This window comes from Nipponia nippon, unplaced genomic scaffold, assembly GCF_047370975.1.
Source record: "Nipponia nippon isolate SJK-2023a ecotype South Korea unplaced genomic scaffold, ASM4737097v1 scaffold_4, whole genome shotgun sequence".
In the NCBI taxonomy this organism is placed as follows: Eukaryota; Metazoa; Chordata; class Aves; order Pelecaniformes; family Threskiornithidae; genus Nipponia; species Nipponia nippon.
This window is the reverse complement of record NW_028262358.1, coordinates 65,558,110-65,574,023: the sequence shown is the minus strand read 5'-3', so window position 1 is coordinate 65,574,023 and position 15,914 is coordinate 65,558,110. Positions and strand designations below refer to the sequence as shown.

Here is a 15,914-nt window from a genome sequence, read left to right as displayed (position 1 = left end):
TAACACACATTTTGACAACATTCAGTAAGACACATTTCTGTCTTAGAAAAGAGTACTACAGAGAATCGCGGCAGAAGCACACGCCAGAGGAAAGCCAAGGTGCCATGCAGACAACTGCAGCCCCTGCGGGCTCACCGTGTGAGCAGCAGTGTAGAATCTGAACTGACGTAAGTTACACCATGCTACTGTGCGTATACTACAACACATATGGCATGCAGAACGAGAGGGTAGGAAAAGAAAAAGAATCCCTGTATTTTTTTCCCTACAATAAAATTTAAAGTATATTTCAAAGGTGGCTAAGAAAATTTAATGTGAATGCAAGTTATTAAATCCGCCCTCATGCCACATTCAGTATCCATCAGGGCAATGTGTTCCTCACCCCAACTTTCCTTCCCTAGTTTACCGCGCCCAATAAATGTTCATCTATTAATAGACTGCATCAAAAGGCAAAAAATGTTCATGATACTCCTTCTACTGTACTCTGGTACCACGTGGTTTCTAACCACTCAAAGCAGTAAAAAAAAAAAAGGCAGGGGGGAAAAAAAAAAATCTTTATGTGGTATGTGGTCAGACTGTGCATCTCTCTCTCCCCCCCAATATATGTATATAATTAAAGACAGGCACATACCACCCATCTTTTTGCATTTTACCACCTTCAAATTTCTAGGTCTTCTAATCTTTCAAAAGGAAAACCCTAGTCACACAATTTGTTTGATAATGTAACCCCTGTTCCCTGAGGAGGCATTTAGTAAAAATGATTAAATGTATGGATAGAATTGGCACTTTTCATCAAATTAGTGTAGTTACAATAATGTATCAGCCTGTGAAGATGTTCAAATTCCTGGCAAATTCCTTCTGCTACATAGTCATATACACTAACATGAAATACTGTTTACAAGCCGGGTGGGGTGGGTGGGGGGTGGATTAAAAAAATAAAATATTGTGGGCAGCCATAACATAACAACATTTCACATATTTATTTGTGACATACATATAAACGTGTCACAATTTCTGTTATAATTAAGTCACAGATGCTGTGCATTTGTGGGAGTACGGTGATACAGAAGTATAGTGGCACGAATGAGATGTACCCAGAATAGCATTTCTCATACACAGAAAATGACTTATTTGCAAGTATTTTCACTGCAGCAAAAGAAGGAAGAAAAGAAAGAATATTAGCAGTGGTATCCCTGTTTTATTCTTGTCTATTTTCCAACTCTCCTAAAAGAGACAGGCAAGAAAACATACAGTCCAGGAATAGGGCTGAGCAACGTATTCGTCTACTAATACCAGCAAGTTTATAAATTGGGGGCAACAAAACACTTGAACACAAACTTCTCTACATCCATCAACATATAATTCAGGATAGAAATACGCTGTTTTCCAAACCTCATATTTATATATGTTACTGAAATAGGACTGACAGCTTTACATTAACTTACTTTTGTCCCAGTTCCTAGGTGGTGGAAAATAGTCAAAAAGTGATGTAAAAAAGCAACATCACAATTGCTACCCATCATCACTATCACACTGCTAGTGGTCCCCCTGGTTATATAGTGTTTTTCACTGCATAGATGTTAAACCAGCTTAGGGGGGAGAAAATCTCCCTCTTTTCCTGGACGAAAAGAGAGGCACAGAAGTGTGGAGGTCCTCAGAACCAGGTTGCCTTGGAAATGAAGCTGCTTCTACAGCATTATTGATTTGAATAATATTACATAGTGAACATGTAAAGCAAAAGTTCTTGTGTGGTGTCAAGTAACTGCAGACAATTATTTCCATATACAATGGAAATACATGTTTTGCTGTCATCCTAGTCACATAAAATACAGTAATTTTCCAGTGAAAAATAGGTTTTCTTTTCAAATAGTAGCCATTCAGAACTTCACAGCTAGTTTGGTGTTTAAGCAGGATGTTGCTGGCATTCATGTATGTGTATATACACACACGCACACACAGAGATCCTGGTTTACAACTCAACCTTCTCCTTTCAATACTGGCTTAAAGAAAGTAATTTCCATCAGGGAGAAAAAAAAGAAAAAGAAAGAAGTGCACAAGCTAGCCCACAGGAGATACAGCAAAAAGGCAGTAGGTTTCAGGGCAGCCACCTTATCGGTCTCCTCTGGTTTTGCTCCAGCAATCCTTGGCATTGCGGTCCACTGCTTCTCCTTCCCAGGCAGCGTTTTCACTTGGAAAATGTGGTCTCCTTTTTTCTATTTGGTTTTCATTTTATAAAACCAGTGTAAATCAACAAGCAATAAGACAGACATACACTACACATAAACATAAAACCAAACCATCTGAAAGTGACAGAACATACTGGATGAGGAAAAAAATACAGAGATAAAAGAACTTGGAGAGGCCTCAACTTCGATACAAAGAAATCAACACAGAAAATACACACAACCACATAACAAAAATTAAGTTACGATTTTACTTAAATGTCTATTTTAACCAAAAAAATATTTATAGCTATTAAATGAACAAATGTGTTGTGGACATTTGAAAATTTGACCAGCATTTGTACTATGCATATACCACTATGCGTAGAAATATTCAGGTACTACTCAGAAATTTGGGGGAATAATTTCTTGGCAGTAACCATAAATTAACAAAACAGTCATTAAAGAAGTGATCCATACAGTCAGTGACTGTATTATCTGTATGCACATACTCACAGTTCAGATTGCTTAAGTATCTTATTGAAATAACGTCTTATTAACAAAAATCATTTGGTAGCATCAAGCAAGCTTGATTGAAAGCTCACCTCTCTGGAGACTGAAGAGAATACTTAAGAATTTAATGGGATGGGACAACAGTACATTTAGGAGGGAGGGGTAGGAATAATGGTGGAAGAAAAGGATAACAACAGAAGAGAAATTGATTGCTTTCGAAAACTGATTTCCTCTTCTACTCTGTGAAAGAAGCAGCTAATAACTCCTCGTAAAACTAAAAGTTTCACAGCAGCAAGGGAAATTTGTTTGGGTAGTTTTCTTGCCACAAGCATTCAGGATGATATTTGTAGAAAATGTTTTTCCAAACTGCTGTTTTAAGGTTCAGTCAGGAAGGCGGTAGAGAGAAAAAAAAGGTAAATTCATTTTACAGACTTTTGGAGATTAAGGTGGGTAAATTTTAAGAACTACATTAAATATGTCCCAAAGAAGTCAACGCTGTAAATTAACTGATCACGTAAGGTCCTTCTGAAACAACTCACAGGCCGTGTGTGTGTTTATGCACAAGCTGTCTATGAAGAGTTAAAGAGAGGGAAAAGGAGGGAAAAGTGCTACTGTCACTGAAAAGTTTTCTCCATCAATCTGTGTAAATCAGAGTGAAATTTAAGCTGTCCTTAACACACAGGAAAATACTGCCATCACCTCCATTTTTTTCCTAGTGATTCTAACTCAGGTGTCCTTGTAAAAGAATAAAATTCCACACATTATTTAAAGTCAGGTCCAATGGTAAGTGGTAAAAAGTTAATGTATACTTAGTATAAACAAATATTACATTAGCCAAGGAAAGCGTTAATCTAAAGGACAAACTGCATTTACTATTTTACATAGAGTTTGTACGGAAACGCGTGCGGACAAGCGTCTGCAGTGACATACCCCGTGTGTCTGTAGGGACTGAGGTGTGATACGCCGCTTTTCCCACTCATTTGGGCGTGGTTCAGGTGTGGATTCCATGAAATTGCGCTTGAGCTCACTAATGCTAGCCTGGTGTTTCAGTAAGTCGTCCTGGGTCTTATCCAGGTCCTAGCAACCCGCAACGTAAAACAAAGTAGGACAAAACACGACAACAAAAGCAAACTTAACTGGAAAAAAAAAAGAAAAAAAAAAAAGAAACCAAACCAAGGAAAGTGCCTTGTGTCTGAAGAGCTAATTCTTCTTTGGAGTGCCTTAAAATAAAAAAGTTTAAGGCTACAAGGGAACTAAATTTTTTTTGGTTTTGTTTTTTTTAATGAAGGGCCACTCATACAGTGTTTCTTCCATATTTTAAGGCAAAGAAAAAATAATGCTGTGCATGGTTATTTAACAGAGGGCTATTTTCATCCAAAACATGAAACTACTAACCCTATGAAACAATAATAATTTCCAGTAGTTGCTTGCTTTCATCTGAAATTTGTAAGCACAGAAGCAAGTGTTTTGGGATATTGCACAACTAACATTACTGAAGGCAGCTGTAAGAAAGAATAGTCTAGCCCAAGAAGCACTATAAAAATGCATCTTTCTTGATATTACAAGCTCCATGAAAAATACTTACTTCTGTGAAGACAATACTACAGGGCCAAATATGCAAGTATCTAACACCTGCTTAACTTCAGAGGGACTAGTCATCGTGCCTGTCACGTAGGCTTAAACCTACTGGAAGAACCAGATTTAAAGACTTAAAGCCTGATATCTGGCAATTCCACATTTAAGAACCTGACAGCAGACACAGCACTGAAGTAGGGATAGTTTTTGTGCACACCAATACCAAAGAGATGTTCTCTCTAAATTGCACCTACATAGGCAAGTGCCAAAGGGGACACCACAGCGTGAATATTGAATTAGATTTTGTGATGACCCATTGAGGCTAAATTCAAGTTTAAGCCTCAAAATCATTTTTAGTACAGAATTAAGGGACTGAAGATTAAAATAGAATAATATCAATGTAGACATAATTATTAATGAAGTTTTATCAAAAGAATGTAAACAGATACAATAATTTAGGTAAAGCATCTGGGTTTTGTATTAAGATTTGATATACTTTGTAACAGAACATTTTGAAATTTTACTTTAACATTTTGGTTAGGATTTTTATAGTCAGTGCTCGCAATGCAAAGACACCCTGTCTTAAGTCATCAAAAATCCAAACCCAATACAAACTCATCAGTTTCTAATTTCTTTTCACTTGCACGTTCAGCACCAGTAACAGTTTGGTGCTGCACATCTATTTCTTAATTCTGCGAATATTCACATATCCACTTCGAACACTAAGAACGTCTCCCCTTCTGGCAACTCAGTAGGTTCATATTGTCACAGGACCAATGCTTTACTTTTAATCTAGGACTAACAAATGAGACATGAAATATGTCCCCCTAAAGTATGTATTTTCTGAGTGAAGTAAAACCTTATGCCAAAGGCATTCTATTACTCAACTGAAGCTCATAACAATCATGTCATAATTTTAAAACCTGTCTTTGCTTGACACAAGGCACGTTTCTTGGACTTGATCAAAGCACAGTTACGCAATGCACACTTTCAGTCCTTTAGTGAGTTATACACAAGCAAAGTTTCAATAGTGATCAAAAGCTGCAAAAAGCCAAAAAACGTATTAGTTGGGTTACTGCGATCCATACATCTCCTTATTACTGAACAAAACCAATGATTTTTAAAAAGACAGTTTTTGTGACAAAGGGAATTATTTATAGCCCCATCTGGATGAATAAAATAAATTAAAGACAGCTGTAGGATTTTCTAAAATGTCTTCAGTTACTAGTTTATGTTATTAACCACAATTTAAATTACACTGATCATAACTACAGACAGTCTTTGATAAAATAATCCAGATTAACAGACTATATAGAAATTCTTATAATAAAGATCTCTACTTCAGTGACAAAGCACTACACATTAACATACTGTTCAAAGCTCTTTGTTGTTGCTTATCTTCAGTGAAAACCAGCCTTTAGGAAGCAAGAATTACTTCCATTTGAAAAGCGAAAAAATAAGGCAAAGATTTCAGAAGTATATCTAAACATTCCCTTTAAAAATCTGATCCTCACAAACATTTCTCAAAGCTCTTAATATCAATGAGCGAATGAGTTTTTCCATACTTCTATCACTGCTTGTGCCTTACTAACTCCATTTATTCAGATAAAGTATTTGATAAATGTTGATTAAACTGGTGAAAACTAGAAACCCTCCTCAACAGAAGACGTACACATTGAGGAGCAATGTGTAAAAATCCCATTTAGGATTATGAATTGGACCCACGTGTTTGCTTTATCTAAATAGGGCTATTATTCCCAGTTGCCACCTTGAAAACATCTAGAAAAAATATACAACATGTACATCCAACATACAAGCTGAGGAGTTTTTTGGTTTGTTTGGATTTTTTTGGTGTTTCTTTTTTTTTTTTCTATTTAAACTCAGAAACTAGAATAACAACATGCAACATTTCCAAGCTGGTTTTCCCCCATGCACTTCATGCACTGTGTCTGTCACAGCCTGCAAGTGACCTCCCATCCCATGCAGCGTGGCAGCCCGTGAGAAGGGAAAGTGTTTCTTATATTATATACAAACCTCCAACATTAAATTGCTATGTCTGACATAAATATTTTCCCCGTCTACTCTCAAGGAATTGCTCTGTGAAATTAAGCCATACACAAAAATAAAAAACAAAAAAACCCAAAATGAACACAAAATGTACCAGCAAGTAAATAAAAAAGACCCTTAGAATCAGACAGTTAAATAAAAGAAACAAAATGGTAAGGTGAAAAGGCACTATTCAGACTAAATCCACAGAAAGTTTAGGGTGCTAACAAGGCAGGCAGCTACAGCCAGAATTAATTGTAAAAAAACAACCATGCACCTTCTGCTGTGTTTCCTCCTCTTCAGATTCCACCTATGTGAGCACGTGGCAAATTATCAAGAAAAGGAACCATTAACATACGCTTACAGACTAACGCAGAGGCTTCATCTCTTTGTAAATACTGCAAAGCGTGCTATATTTACAGACCTTTACTGTTTCGGCCCCAGATGTTGTTGAAATTATTAAGCGACTTTGGTCTTCCTTCACCTAAATTGCTGTAGAATGGCTGAAGTCATATTTGGCGTAAGTGGCATGAAAAATGGAAGTTTCACACTATGTCCCTTTCTTGCCGTACTTTTCAGTGTTTTCCCAGATGGAAATTTAAGAATGAGTAAAGAAAAGAATGATATGCGTAATTTCTATGGTAAGCGCCTTGAACTCTGCAACAAGTTGATGGGAAAATGGAACCTAATGCATGAGCTCTTTTGGTAAGAGAGTCTAGAATTCAAGCCGAACACCTCAATACTGGATTTACAAACTGTCCTAATTATTTTAAGAATGTTGCTGTCTTGGGATGAGTTATTTGCACCCCGCCCCTCCTTTTTAGGTTCTTCCCCAAACTGCAATGCACTCTGTTGGAAATGATAGCTAATCTTCATATCTTACCTACAAGTATTCTGACTGCCTTAAGGAGCAGCATTCTTTAAAAGGCAAACCACTTCCCAGTCTTTCCACAGGTACAAATATCAACTGCTCGTCTTAGGAAAAGATGCATTTAAAAGGCAACACTGTGCAAGTACATAAATTTGAAGAGGGGTTTACTTATTACACATACTGTTGCATTTTGGATTCTGTGTGAATGCACACATAATGTGGTACATATCACGTTTTTATTCATTTCTCACTTATCTGGGGTTCTGTTTTCTGCAACTTTATGTTACAAATGATGGATTGAATAAGGTTACAGAAACATTGAGAAAGTCTTTAAAGTCATGTTTTTCATTATTTCAGATTGGTGTTTTTAATGGCATCACGTCATATTTAGCATGTTTTTAATATGTACATTGTATTGATTTTATCAAGTTTAACAAACTTTGTTAAATGTAACATTGAACAGGCCCTCCCCCTTTTTGATTCAATAATATTTGCTTTCATATTTCTTTGAAGATCAAAATAAACCACCTTTTTCTAGTGGTATTGCTGTAACATACACAGCAGACATAAGGGAAGGAGGCATTTTGTCAGCCACTCCAGCTGATCAGAGCAACATATTAGTGTGACTGAGCCTTCTGTACAGCAACTTTAACAGTGTATTTCAAAGAATGTTCAGACTCCAGTGATTAAAGTTGGACACAACCTGCAATTCCCAGCTAATGAACGAAATCAGTCTCCACCTTAACTGCTGCTAGAGATTAATCAAAGCACTTAACAAAAAAAAAAAAAAAAAGTGCCTTGGACAGACTCAACTTTGCACACACCCTTGTAGAGCAGAAACATCTGGAATAACGAAAAAAAGCTGATTTTAAAGCATTCACAGTTTTCTGAATTCAGCTTTTAGGAATCTCTCTTTTCAGATCTAAAGAGAACTTTGGAGAGGTGCATTCCAGTCAATGCACACAGCAGACATGCAGTTTAACACAAACTCATAGTGCAAGTAGCACAACTTGCAAATAGTATCAAGTAATAATATATCTATTATTACACAGCACTTTCAGTATTCAGATTTATGTGCTCATAAACATTTTGAACTACAAAGCAACTCTACCTGCAGCTCAGTATCTGTGGAATCTAATGAAATTATGCATGCTGTAGGAATTCAGGCAGAAAAAAACACCAGCTGTCTACTGACTAAAAATCCCGCAATGGCAATTTTTCACAAATGAGAGAAGTTAGAAAGATAGAGATAGACGTGTGTGTGTCTGTGTGTATTTCTATATATATAGGCATGTACATTGACATATCCCTGTGCTAGGAAGTGTGCAAAACTGAGCAAACCTCTGGGAGAACAAGCAACAAAAACCTATGTGCAAGTGTCAACATTTAAGCAACAAAATTACACACCTCCTCTTCCTCTGCTTTGTCATTCAGGTCATTGTCATTAGAGGCACTAAAGGAAGTCGCCTTAGGCTCCAGGTAGCAGAGGGACAGAGCAAGAGGAAGGGAAAATGTGAGTGAAAAAGGAATAGACTGGAAAGCAGACAGAAGTAGCACAAAGATAAGGAGAAAAGAGGGGATGAAGGAAGGAGAGGTAATAGGAATATAGTGCTGAAGGCCAGATGGGAGGAAAGAGATGCAAACATCAGGAAGGCTAGGAAAAGTAATATAACCGTCCTCATCGAGCAGTGAACGGAAATAAAAAGAAAAGCATCTAATAAAGCTGAATGAGACACACAACTCAGTGCTTTTGTAGTCATTTGTATGGATTTTTCCCTCCACAGCAGAGGAGCCTCCACTAGCTAGGCGTCTCATAGGTTCAAAGATATTATTCGGTGAAGCTATTTTGCTTTTATTATGATCTGGTGTTTCTTTCATGGAACTGCACTCTGAGATGTCTGGGATGGTAAGGAGAGGCTCCCCAAAGGTATCTTCCTCTGAGATATCTGAAAGCATGTCCATCTCAGGGACAGGCGACAGGTTTGTGAGATGGGATGACACAGAATGGATGGGTAGTGGTGATGGGTGTATGTGAGTGAGCTGAAGAAAAATATTCTGTGCACAGTGGAAAATGAAAGCGCAACAAAATGCAAGTTTGAAGGCACAAGAAGAGGGGAAAAAAAATAAATTATTAGTTAGTGAAAATTTTTACTTAGAAGCAGGGATAGCTCTACTAACGCAATAGAAATGCCAAATAAAAATAGAAATCCCCTTGTGTTTTACAAGCAGCCAACTTGTTTACTTCTGTGGATTATGAAAGGAACCCATTACGACTGTTTTGTTCTCAGGCTGTAAAGAACTGTGCACTTTTGAACTGTAATAGTCACAACAGATGGAAGCGGACAGATATTCAAAGCTTTGGCAGAAAGGTCAGGGGACAGTGCAGTACACGAAAGACAAGCTGGCACTTTGATTCTTGGTTTATAACCGTTTCCTCTAAGACTTAAAGAGAGCCAGAAAGGAAAAGAAGTATCTGCGCTAGGGGGGAAAGAAAGCTGTTCACAGAATTGGCATGTGTAACAAAATCTTACTGAACAGCTTCCTGAAACAACTTCCCAAAATACTGCTTGCTTTTTTTTTTTTTTCCTTTTGGTTAAAATATTGAAAGATACTGCCACTCTGAAAACAAGGGAGTATCACCATTTTACCAAGCCCAAAGTCAAAAAATAGTAATTTATTTTACCATTTTCTCCCATAAAGAAACTCTGTGTGTGCCTTTTTCCTAGGCTAATTCAAAATTATTTCAACTTGCCAGCAAACAAAAAAAATGCAACTGTTGTTGGTATTTGTTCCCTTCCTACACTTGAATGCAGTGGAAACATGCAAACCGCACAGAGAAACTCAGCAGTCCCCCGAGGAACCAAATGGGTAGCTAACTTGCAAAAATGTTTGAAAACAAAATTACTCTTTAAATACGAAAGAAAGTTCTGGAGAACTGCCAGAAAAAGAAATGATGTCCGAGAGAGAAGAGCAGCAGATTTTAGCTGACGCTTTGGAAGGAAATTGCTACATCAAATCATATGAGATCTAAATTTAATTTTTTGACCTATTCCCCCAGTAGCTCAACTAAATAAAACAAATAAATGGTTGTTTGCAACAGCAACAGGCCAAACTACTCAACTTTTCACAGAAATCTATGTCTCAGTCAACATACAAGTTTTTAAAGGATGAAATAATTCTGCAGTGGCTACTAAAACAATACTGCTACCTATGGTAATTAAACACAGTCATAATCATAATATACCCAACTTTGTAGAATGTGCACAATATACTAACAATTTTTTTAAAGTCTAAACAAACTAAGGAAATGAATAAAACACTATTTACCCTTTGAAACATTTTTTCAAGAACTCATGTAAGCTTAGTGAGAATTCAAATTAAATTTATAGCAATAAAAGAAACCCTAGGTCAATGCCATTCAGAAGTTTGTATTCTTTTTTTGCTTACATACACGAACATTAAGTTAAACCTACAGAAAGCACTTGACAATTTTCCTTTAATATTTTAATATGGTGTTCTGTATGATGCTCAGAAGTGAGAGGCACTAAACAACCACACCTGGACACACACCACATGAACAAATAATTTTGGTGTGAAAGTCAGCCATACCTTTCCATCCTGAATCAATTCTAATTGAGGAGTTTTGATTGGGCTTCCGTCTTCTTCTCTGCCATCTTCTTTTAACTTGGCCTGACCAGCAGCTTCAATGTCAAGGATTTTATCTCCAGCAGCCTGCCCTCCAGGAGCAGGGAAGTCTCTCAACAGACTTTGATCTGAGATACCCATGGGAGCTATTAGAGAAGAAAATAATTTTGGTAAATTGGGGTAAGTTGGAACATTTTGTTTTTAAGACTTCTTAACAAAATGATTTTATGGTTATGTCAGCAATGAGCAATACAGGCTAGTTACTCAGTGATACAGTATTTTTCAGCCTCTTGGCTTTGCAAAAGGTCTGTGGTTCTCATTGCACTGATATGAACAGCAATGTACCCTTGTCATACAATGTCACTTACTATGCAAGGGAAAAAACCCTTCATTATATCAGGTAGGTATTTAATTATCAACTTTCTGATTAGTCTTGGAAGACAAATTGAAGGTACTTTTCTTGTGACTATGTAAGTCACCATAACAAGAGAGAGGAATAGGCAACAGTGTTTTGTGGAAATCCACTAATTTGAGAGGACTGTTTTAAGGCAATATAGAAATAGCTATGCATATAACTGTTCCAGCATTTTTCTTCCGGAACCTTAGCAAAACTGCAGAAACAACAGCTCAGTGAAAGTAAGACTATTCCTCCCTATATGCTCACAAAAAATGGAAGGGGTAAATACTGAATATGTGTACCTGAATATAGTCAAAGCACAAGAGAGTGAAAGGCCTTAAATTAGTTTTTTCTCTTATTTGATTCAGCATAATGGGATTAATGAGCAGGATGGCTTTTTTTTTTTTTTAACCAGGATGACTGGCTCAGTCAAAACATTAGCAATGAAATACAGGAGAATTCATTAAATTACGCAGCTTTAATAAACACAACTTTGATATAAACTTCATTCATTTAGCAATCTTCTGTAATACCTCCATATGCCTTGACTTTACAAAGCCAAGGTGCAGAAAGTTGAGAGGAAGAGGCGTTTCTTGGAGTACCTTTGGCGGATATCCTCTTTTGAAAACAGTCTCAGCTTCAGATCAGAGATTCCCTTAAGCTGCTAAGAAGCCAAGGCCAGCTAATGGGAAACGTGGGATTTGGGACGTTAGGCTTTCAGGGCCTTTCTAAGTAGTAAGTTCTGCAATTTAAGCTTCTGATCCCTTCTTGGGTGGCAAATAGAGCATTTCTTGGGTATACATCCCTCAAGTTCCACAAGTAACTTCTGACAAATCACAGAATAATTTAGGTTGGAAGGAACACCTGGAGGTCAGCTAGTCCAACCCCCTGCTCAGAGCAGGTGCAATTAGACGAGGTTGCTCAGGGACTTGTCCAGTTGACTTTTGAGCATATCCAAAGTCTTTTTAAACAACAACAAAAAATTCTTATTTCTAACTGAAATTTGCTGTGTCTCAACTTGCAGGCACTCCCACTGCCATATCACTGGGCACCTCCGAGAAAAGTGTGGCTCTGTCTTTTCTATACCTTCCCTGTAGGTAGCCGTAGACAGCAATATCTCACTAAGAAGAGAAGGCTGTAAAGCCAAAGGACCACAGTTCTCTCAGCCTCTCCTCATATATTATGGGCCCCCAGCCCTCTGGCCAGCTTGGTGGCCCTTACTGGGCTCACTGCAATATGTCGATGCCCATCTAATACCGGGGAGCTCAAAGATGGACACAGTACTCCAGATATGGTCTTCACAAAGTCCTGAATAGAGGAATAATAATTTCTTTTAATGTGTTGGCTATGCTCTTGCTAATACAGCCCAGAATATACTTGGCCGCCTTTGCTGTAAGGGCATGCTGTTGACTCATGTTCAACTTCTCCAGCGGGAGTCCCCAGATTCTTTTCTGCAAAGCTGCTTTCAGTGCAGTTGGTCCCTCAGCATGTACTGGTGTATGGTGTTACTCCTCCTCAGACACAGGATTTTGCATTTATTTTTGTTGTATTTCATAAGCTTCCTTTCAGCCCATTCCTCCAGCATGCTGCAGTCCCTCTAGTGAGGGCGAGGTGGGAGTGGGGCAAGAGTAACGCCTACAAGGATGAGTATGCAGCTCTAGGTGTTTGGGATGAACAATGGTACTGCATATGCTGCTCACATAGGAGAGGCAGAGTGCAAGCACATTCTCTACAGGATTTCTCGTTTCAAGTGTACACTCACAGTATGAACCTACATCTGGACTACTGCCTGAAGAAAGAACAATATTTAAGTTTGACTTTGAATGAACACAGTTTAAAACTATTACAAGTCTGCAGATGGCAACACCAGCAAGATGCCTTAAATGCTGCCAGGAATAGCTGGTTTCATTTGAGATGAAACCAAAGATGATTAAGGGGAAAAAAAGGAAAACCAAGAGCAATGTTTCATCATGCTCAAAATTTTGTCTGTGATGGCTCCGTAAGAGTGAAAGTTTGGGCCTGAACACGCATACATACACATCCGTATTCTTCAGATGATGCACAAGGGATCTCAGAAAGGCTTGCTGATACAATCTCCGAGAGTTGGGCAGAAATCAAATTGTTTCTAACCAAAAGTAGCACAGGAACTAAAACCAACTCTGACAGTAATGCTGATGTGGCAACAAGGCTTTTGGTTGCCACAAGGACTCATCACACACTACTAGTGCAACCGCTTTTGCCTCTTTATTTTTTTGCTTAGGTTCTCAGACGTAAGACTTTGTAGGTTTCCCAAGCAAGTGTCACAGTTTGCTCATTTGTCCCAGTACAGAAGAATGAATATCTGCAGAAGTAAAAGTCTTCTAAGTAAAAGATTTTTGGAGAAAAAAGGTAAAGTTAACAGGAGAATTGTAGCTGAAGTCATACCATTGCCACAGTTCTCTTATTGATTCAGGCATACAGAACTTCACTAGAATAAACGTCAAGCTTCACATAATTTTTCTGAAGAATTTTTCTACCTTAGATTTATTTCAGAAGTGATTTAGAGTAAAACATGTGCTTCCACATCTCTCACTCATACTGCTGCTATACCTGCTTTTGGAAAGCATGCCTGTTTCCAATAAAGGAAAGCAGAAGTATTTTTGCTCAAAGAGACCAACCACCATTAATGACACAAAAATTTGGGCTATTCAAACAACCTCAATATAAAATTTGTTAACTAAACACAGAAGTAACTAATAAATACACTAGGATAAAAATATACTGAACAAAATGATACAAAACTAGAAGAAAAAAAACTTTTTCTACCTTTTCTGTTTGGTGTAGAGAGGCACTCAGGCCCACCCAGAGCCCAAAAGATGCCACTGACTAAACAATTCTAATCAACAGCATATAATGCATGTCTATCCCAGAAAGCAGATATGAGTAGTGAACACAGATGCTGTGTCCCCAATATAGAATCCTCCATATATTCACAGCACTGCCATACAATTTAGACAGTGACTTAACTTACTGTTTAAGTCACCTAAAATTGACAAGTAAGCAATGGGGCTGCTCCTCACATCACCCATCAGAAACTGAAATTCATGTATTTGTCAATTGACATTCTGGCCATCTGTAACGGCAACATTTTTGAATAGCGGTCAGATCAGAGTGATAACACATAATGTAATCATTACACTGAAGAAATAAGTAAAATTTCATACCTCCATCAAGGCTCCTGGAAACACGTTTGCTTGAAGTGCGCTCAAAGTATGGAGCTGGTCTGTCTATGAGGTTGCTAGCCTGTCGTGTCTGTGCTTGCGTACGTCCACTGTAGCGGAACTTGGAACCCAACGTTAGAAACTTTGCTTTTGGAGGCTGTTCTGGTGATACAAGTCTAAAAAGTAAATATGAGGGAAGTCAGTTAAAAAGGCTTTATTTTATGTATTTAATGAGGTACTTTAAAGCTACTTATTACGTTTCAAATTTAGTTCACCATACATGATTTATGCACTCCAAGAAAGGATTCTGCCATAAGCTCTGAGAAGAACTTCTAAAACAATGCATGTTATTTATTACTTGCAGTTGGAACTGAAGTGATGCTGATAACCATCACATTTTCCACAGCATGACTAAGCATCTGGGATGCTTATCTTTTCGTGCTATCTTGGTTTAATGGTATTTTTTCTAGAAAGCTGAGGCCATTATAGGTCCATGTAGAATACCTCATAGATCTCTCTCCTCAGAATGTTACTTATAGTAGAAACTACACATCCCACTTCCACTGTCTTTCCTATATTGTGAGATACTGATACGGCAGCTGCTATTCCTCAAAGTTAGGGAATGGCATCTCAAAGCTGTGTAGAAGGCTGTATCAAATGAAAAAAGATTGAGCTTCACAATGTCATTTATGGACTTGTGTGAGCTGATGCTTGCTGGATGTAAAGAGGGGGGGAAAAAAAGCATATCATGAAAAAGGTGAAAGAGATTCAGTTACAAGTACTATTAATGCGGGGTATGTATGTTTGTACCTAAGTGTTAATGTCAGAAAGTCTAAGTAATAATATGGCAGAATTTGCTATGAGGAATTCTGCTTTGTTCCACTGGTTTTTGACACCTCCTGAGTTCGAAGAGACAGGTCCTCTATACCTCCCTAAATTTTCTTCAGTATGAGGACTTCAAGCTCTTATTCATCTAACCCTCATTGCTCGTACTTTGTTTTTGAAATCTAAGCCATCAGCTTCAACACTGAGGGTACTGTTTGTTCCAGTGCCATCCTTGCTGATAGGATAAACAGTCATCACTGCAGGAACTCTTCCCAGTCTCAGCTTCTCTAGAAAGGTCTTTGATGTTGCTCCTTGGATCAATGTAGCGCTGCAGATGCATGCTTACCCAGCATGGCAGTCTCCATGGCCTATTCTCCCTCTATAAAACCATCATACTATTACAGAAAGAGCTTTTCTATTTGAGGATCTGCAAAGAATGAGAAGCTCACTGCGCATCAGCTTTTTTCAAGCAGAACCAGCAACTACTGTACCCTTTGTACTCAGGATGGCACAGATGGGCAAGTGAGACTTAAAAGTATGCTGACTTTTGAAGCATTTGCACAGGGAATATCTGTGTCAGTGGAACCTGATCCAACATACAGTAAGACAGCATCCAGTGGCGGGTTCTGAAAATGGACAGTCATTCTAAAGATATTTCAGCAAAACTGAAGAATTTTCAGATA

At 37.9% G+C, this 15,914-nt stretch overlaps 1 protein-coding gene across 11 annotated transcripts in view; it reads right to left on the bottom strand.

Annotated features, from left to right (window-relative positions):
• The window catches only part of EPB41L2 (erythrocyte membrane protein band 4.1 like 2), a 123,598-nt gene that overhangs the window by 12,796 nt on the left and 94,888 nt on the right, over positions 1–15,914 (bottom strand). For 6 of the 11 annotated variants that reach the window (XM_087773307.1, XM_087773315.1, XM_087773310.1 and 3 more), the window contains exons 12-15: positions 14,410–14,582; positions 10,774–10,955; positions 6,282–6,344; positions 3,603–3,749 (exon numbers count right to left, since the gene is read on the bottom strand). In XM_087773307.1, the coding sequence (XP_087629433.1) occupies positions 3,603–3,749; positions 6,282–6,344; positions 10,774–10,955; positions 14,410–14,582 (565 nt within the window). Of the gene's footprint in view, positions 1–2,105; positions 2,211–3,602; positions 3,750–6,281; positions 6,345–6,570; positions 6,604–8,571; positions 9,220–10,773; positions 10,956–14,409; positions 14,583–15,914 lie in introns of all 11 variants that reach the window. The other 5 variants (XM_087773313.1, XM_087773317.1, XM_087773314.1 and 2 more) reach the window with 3 other exon arrangements.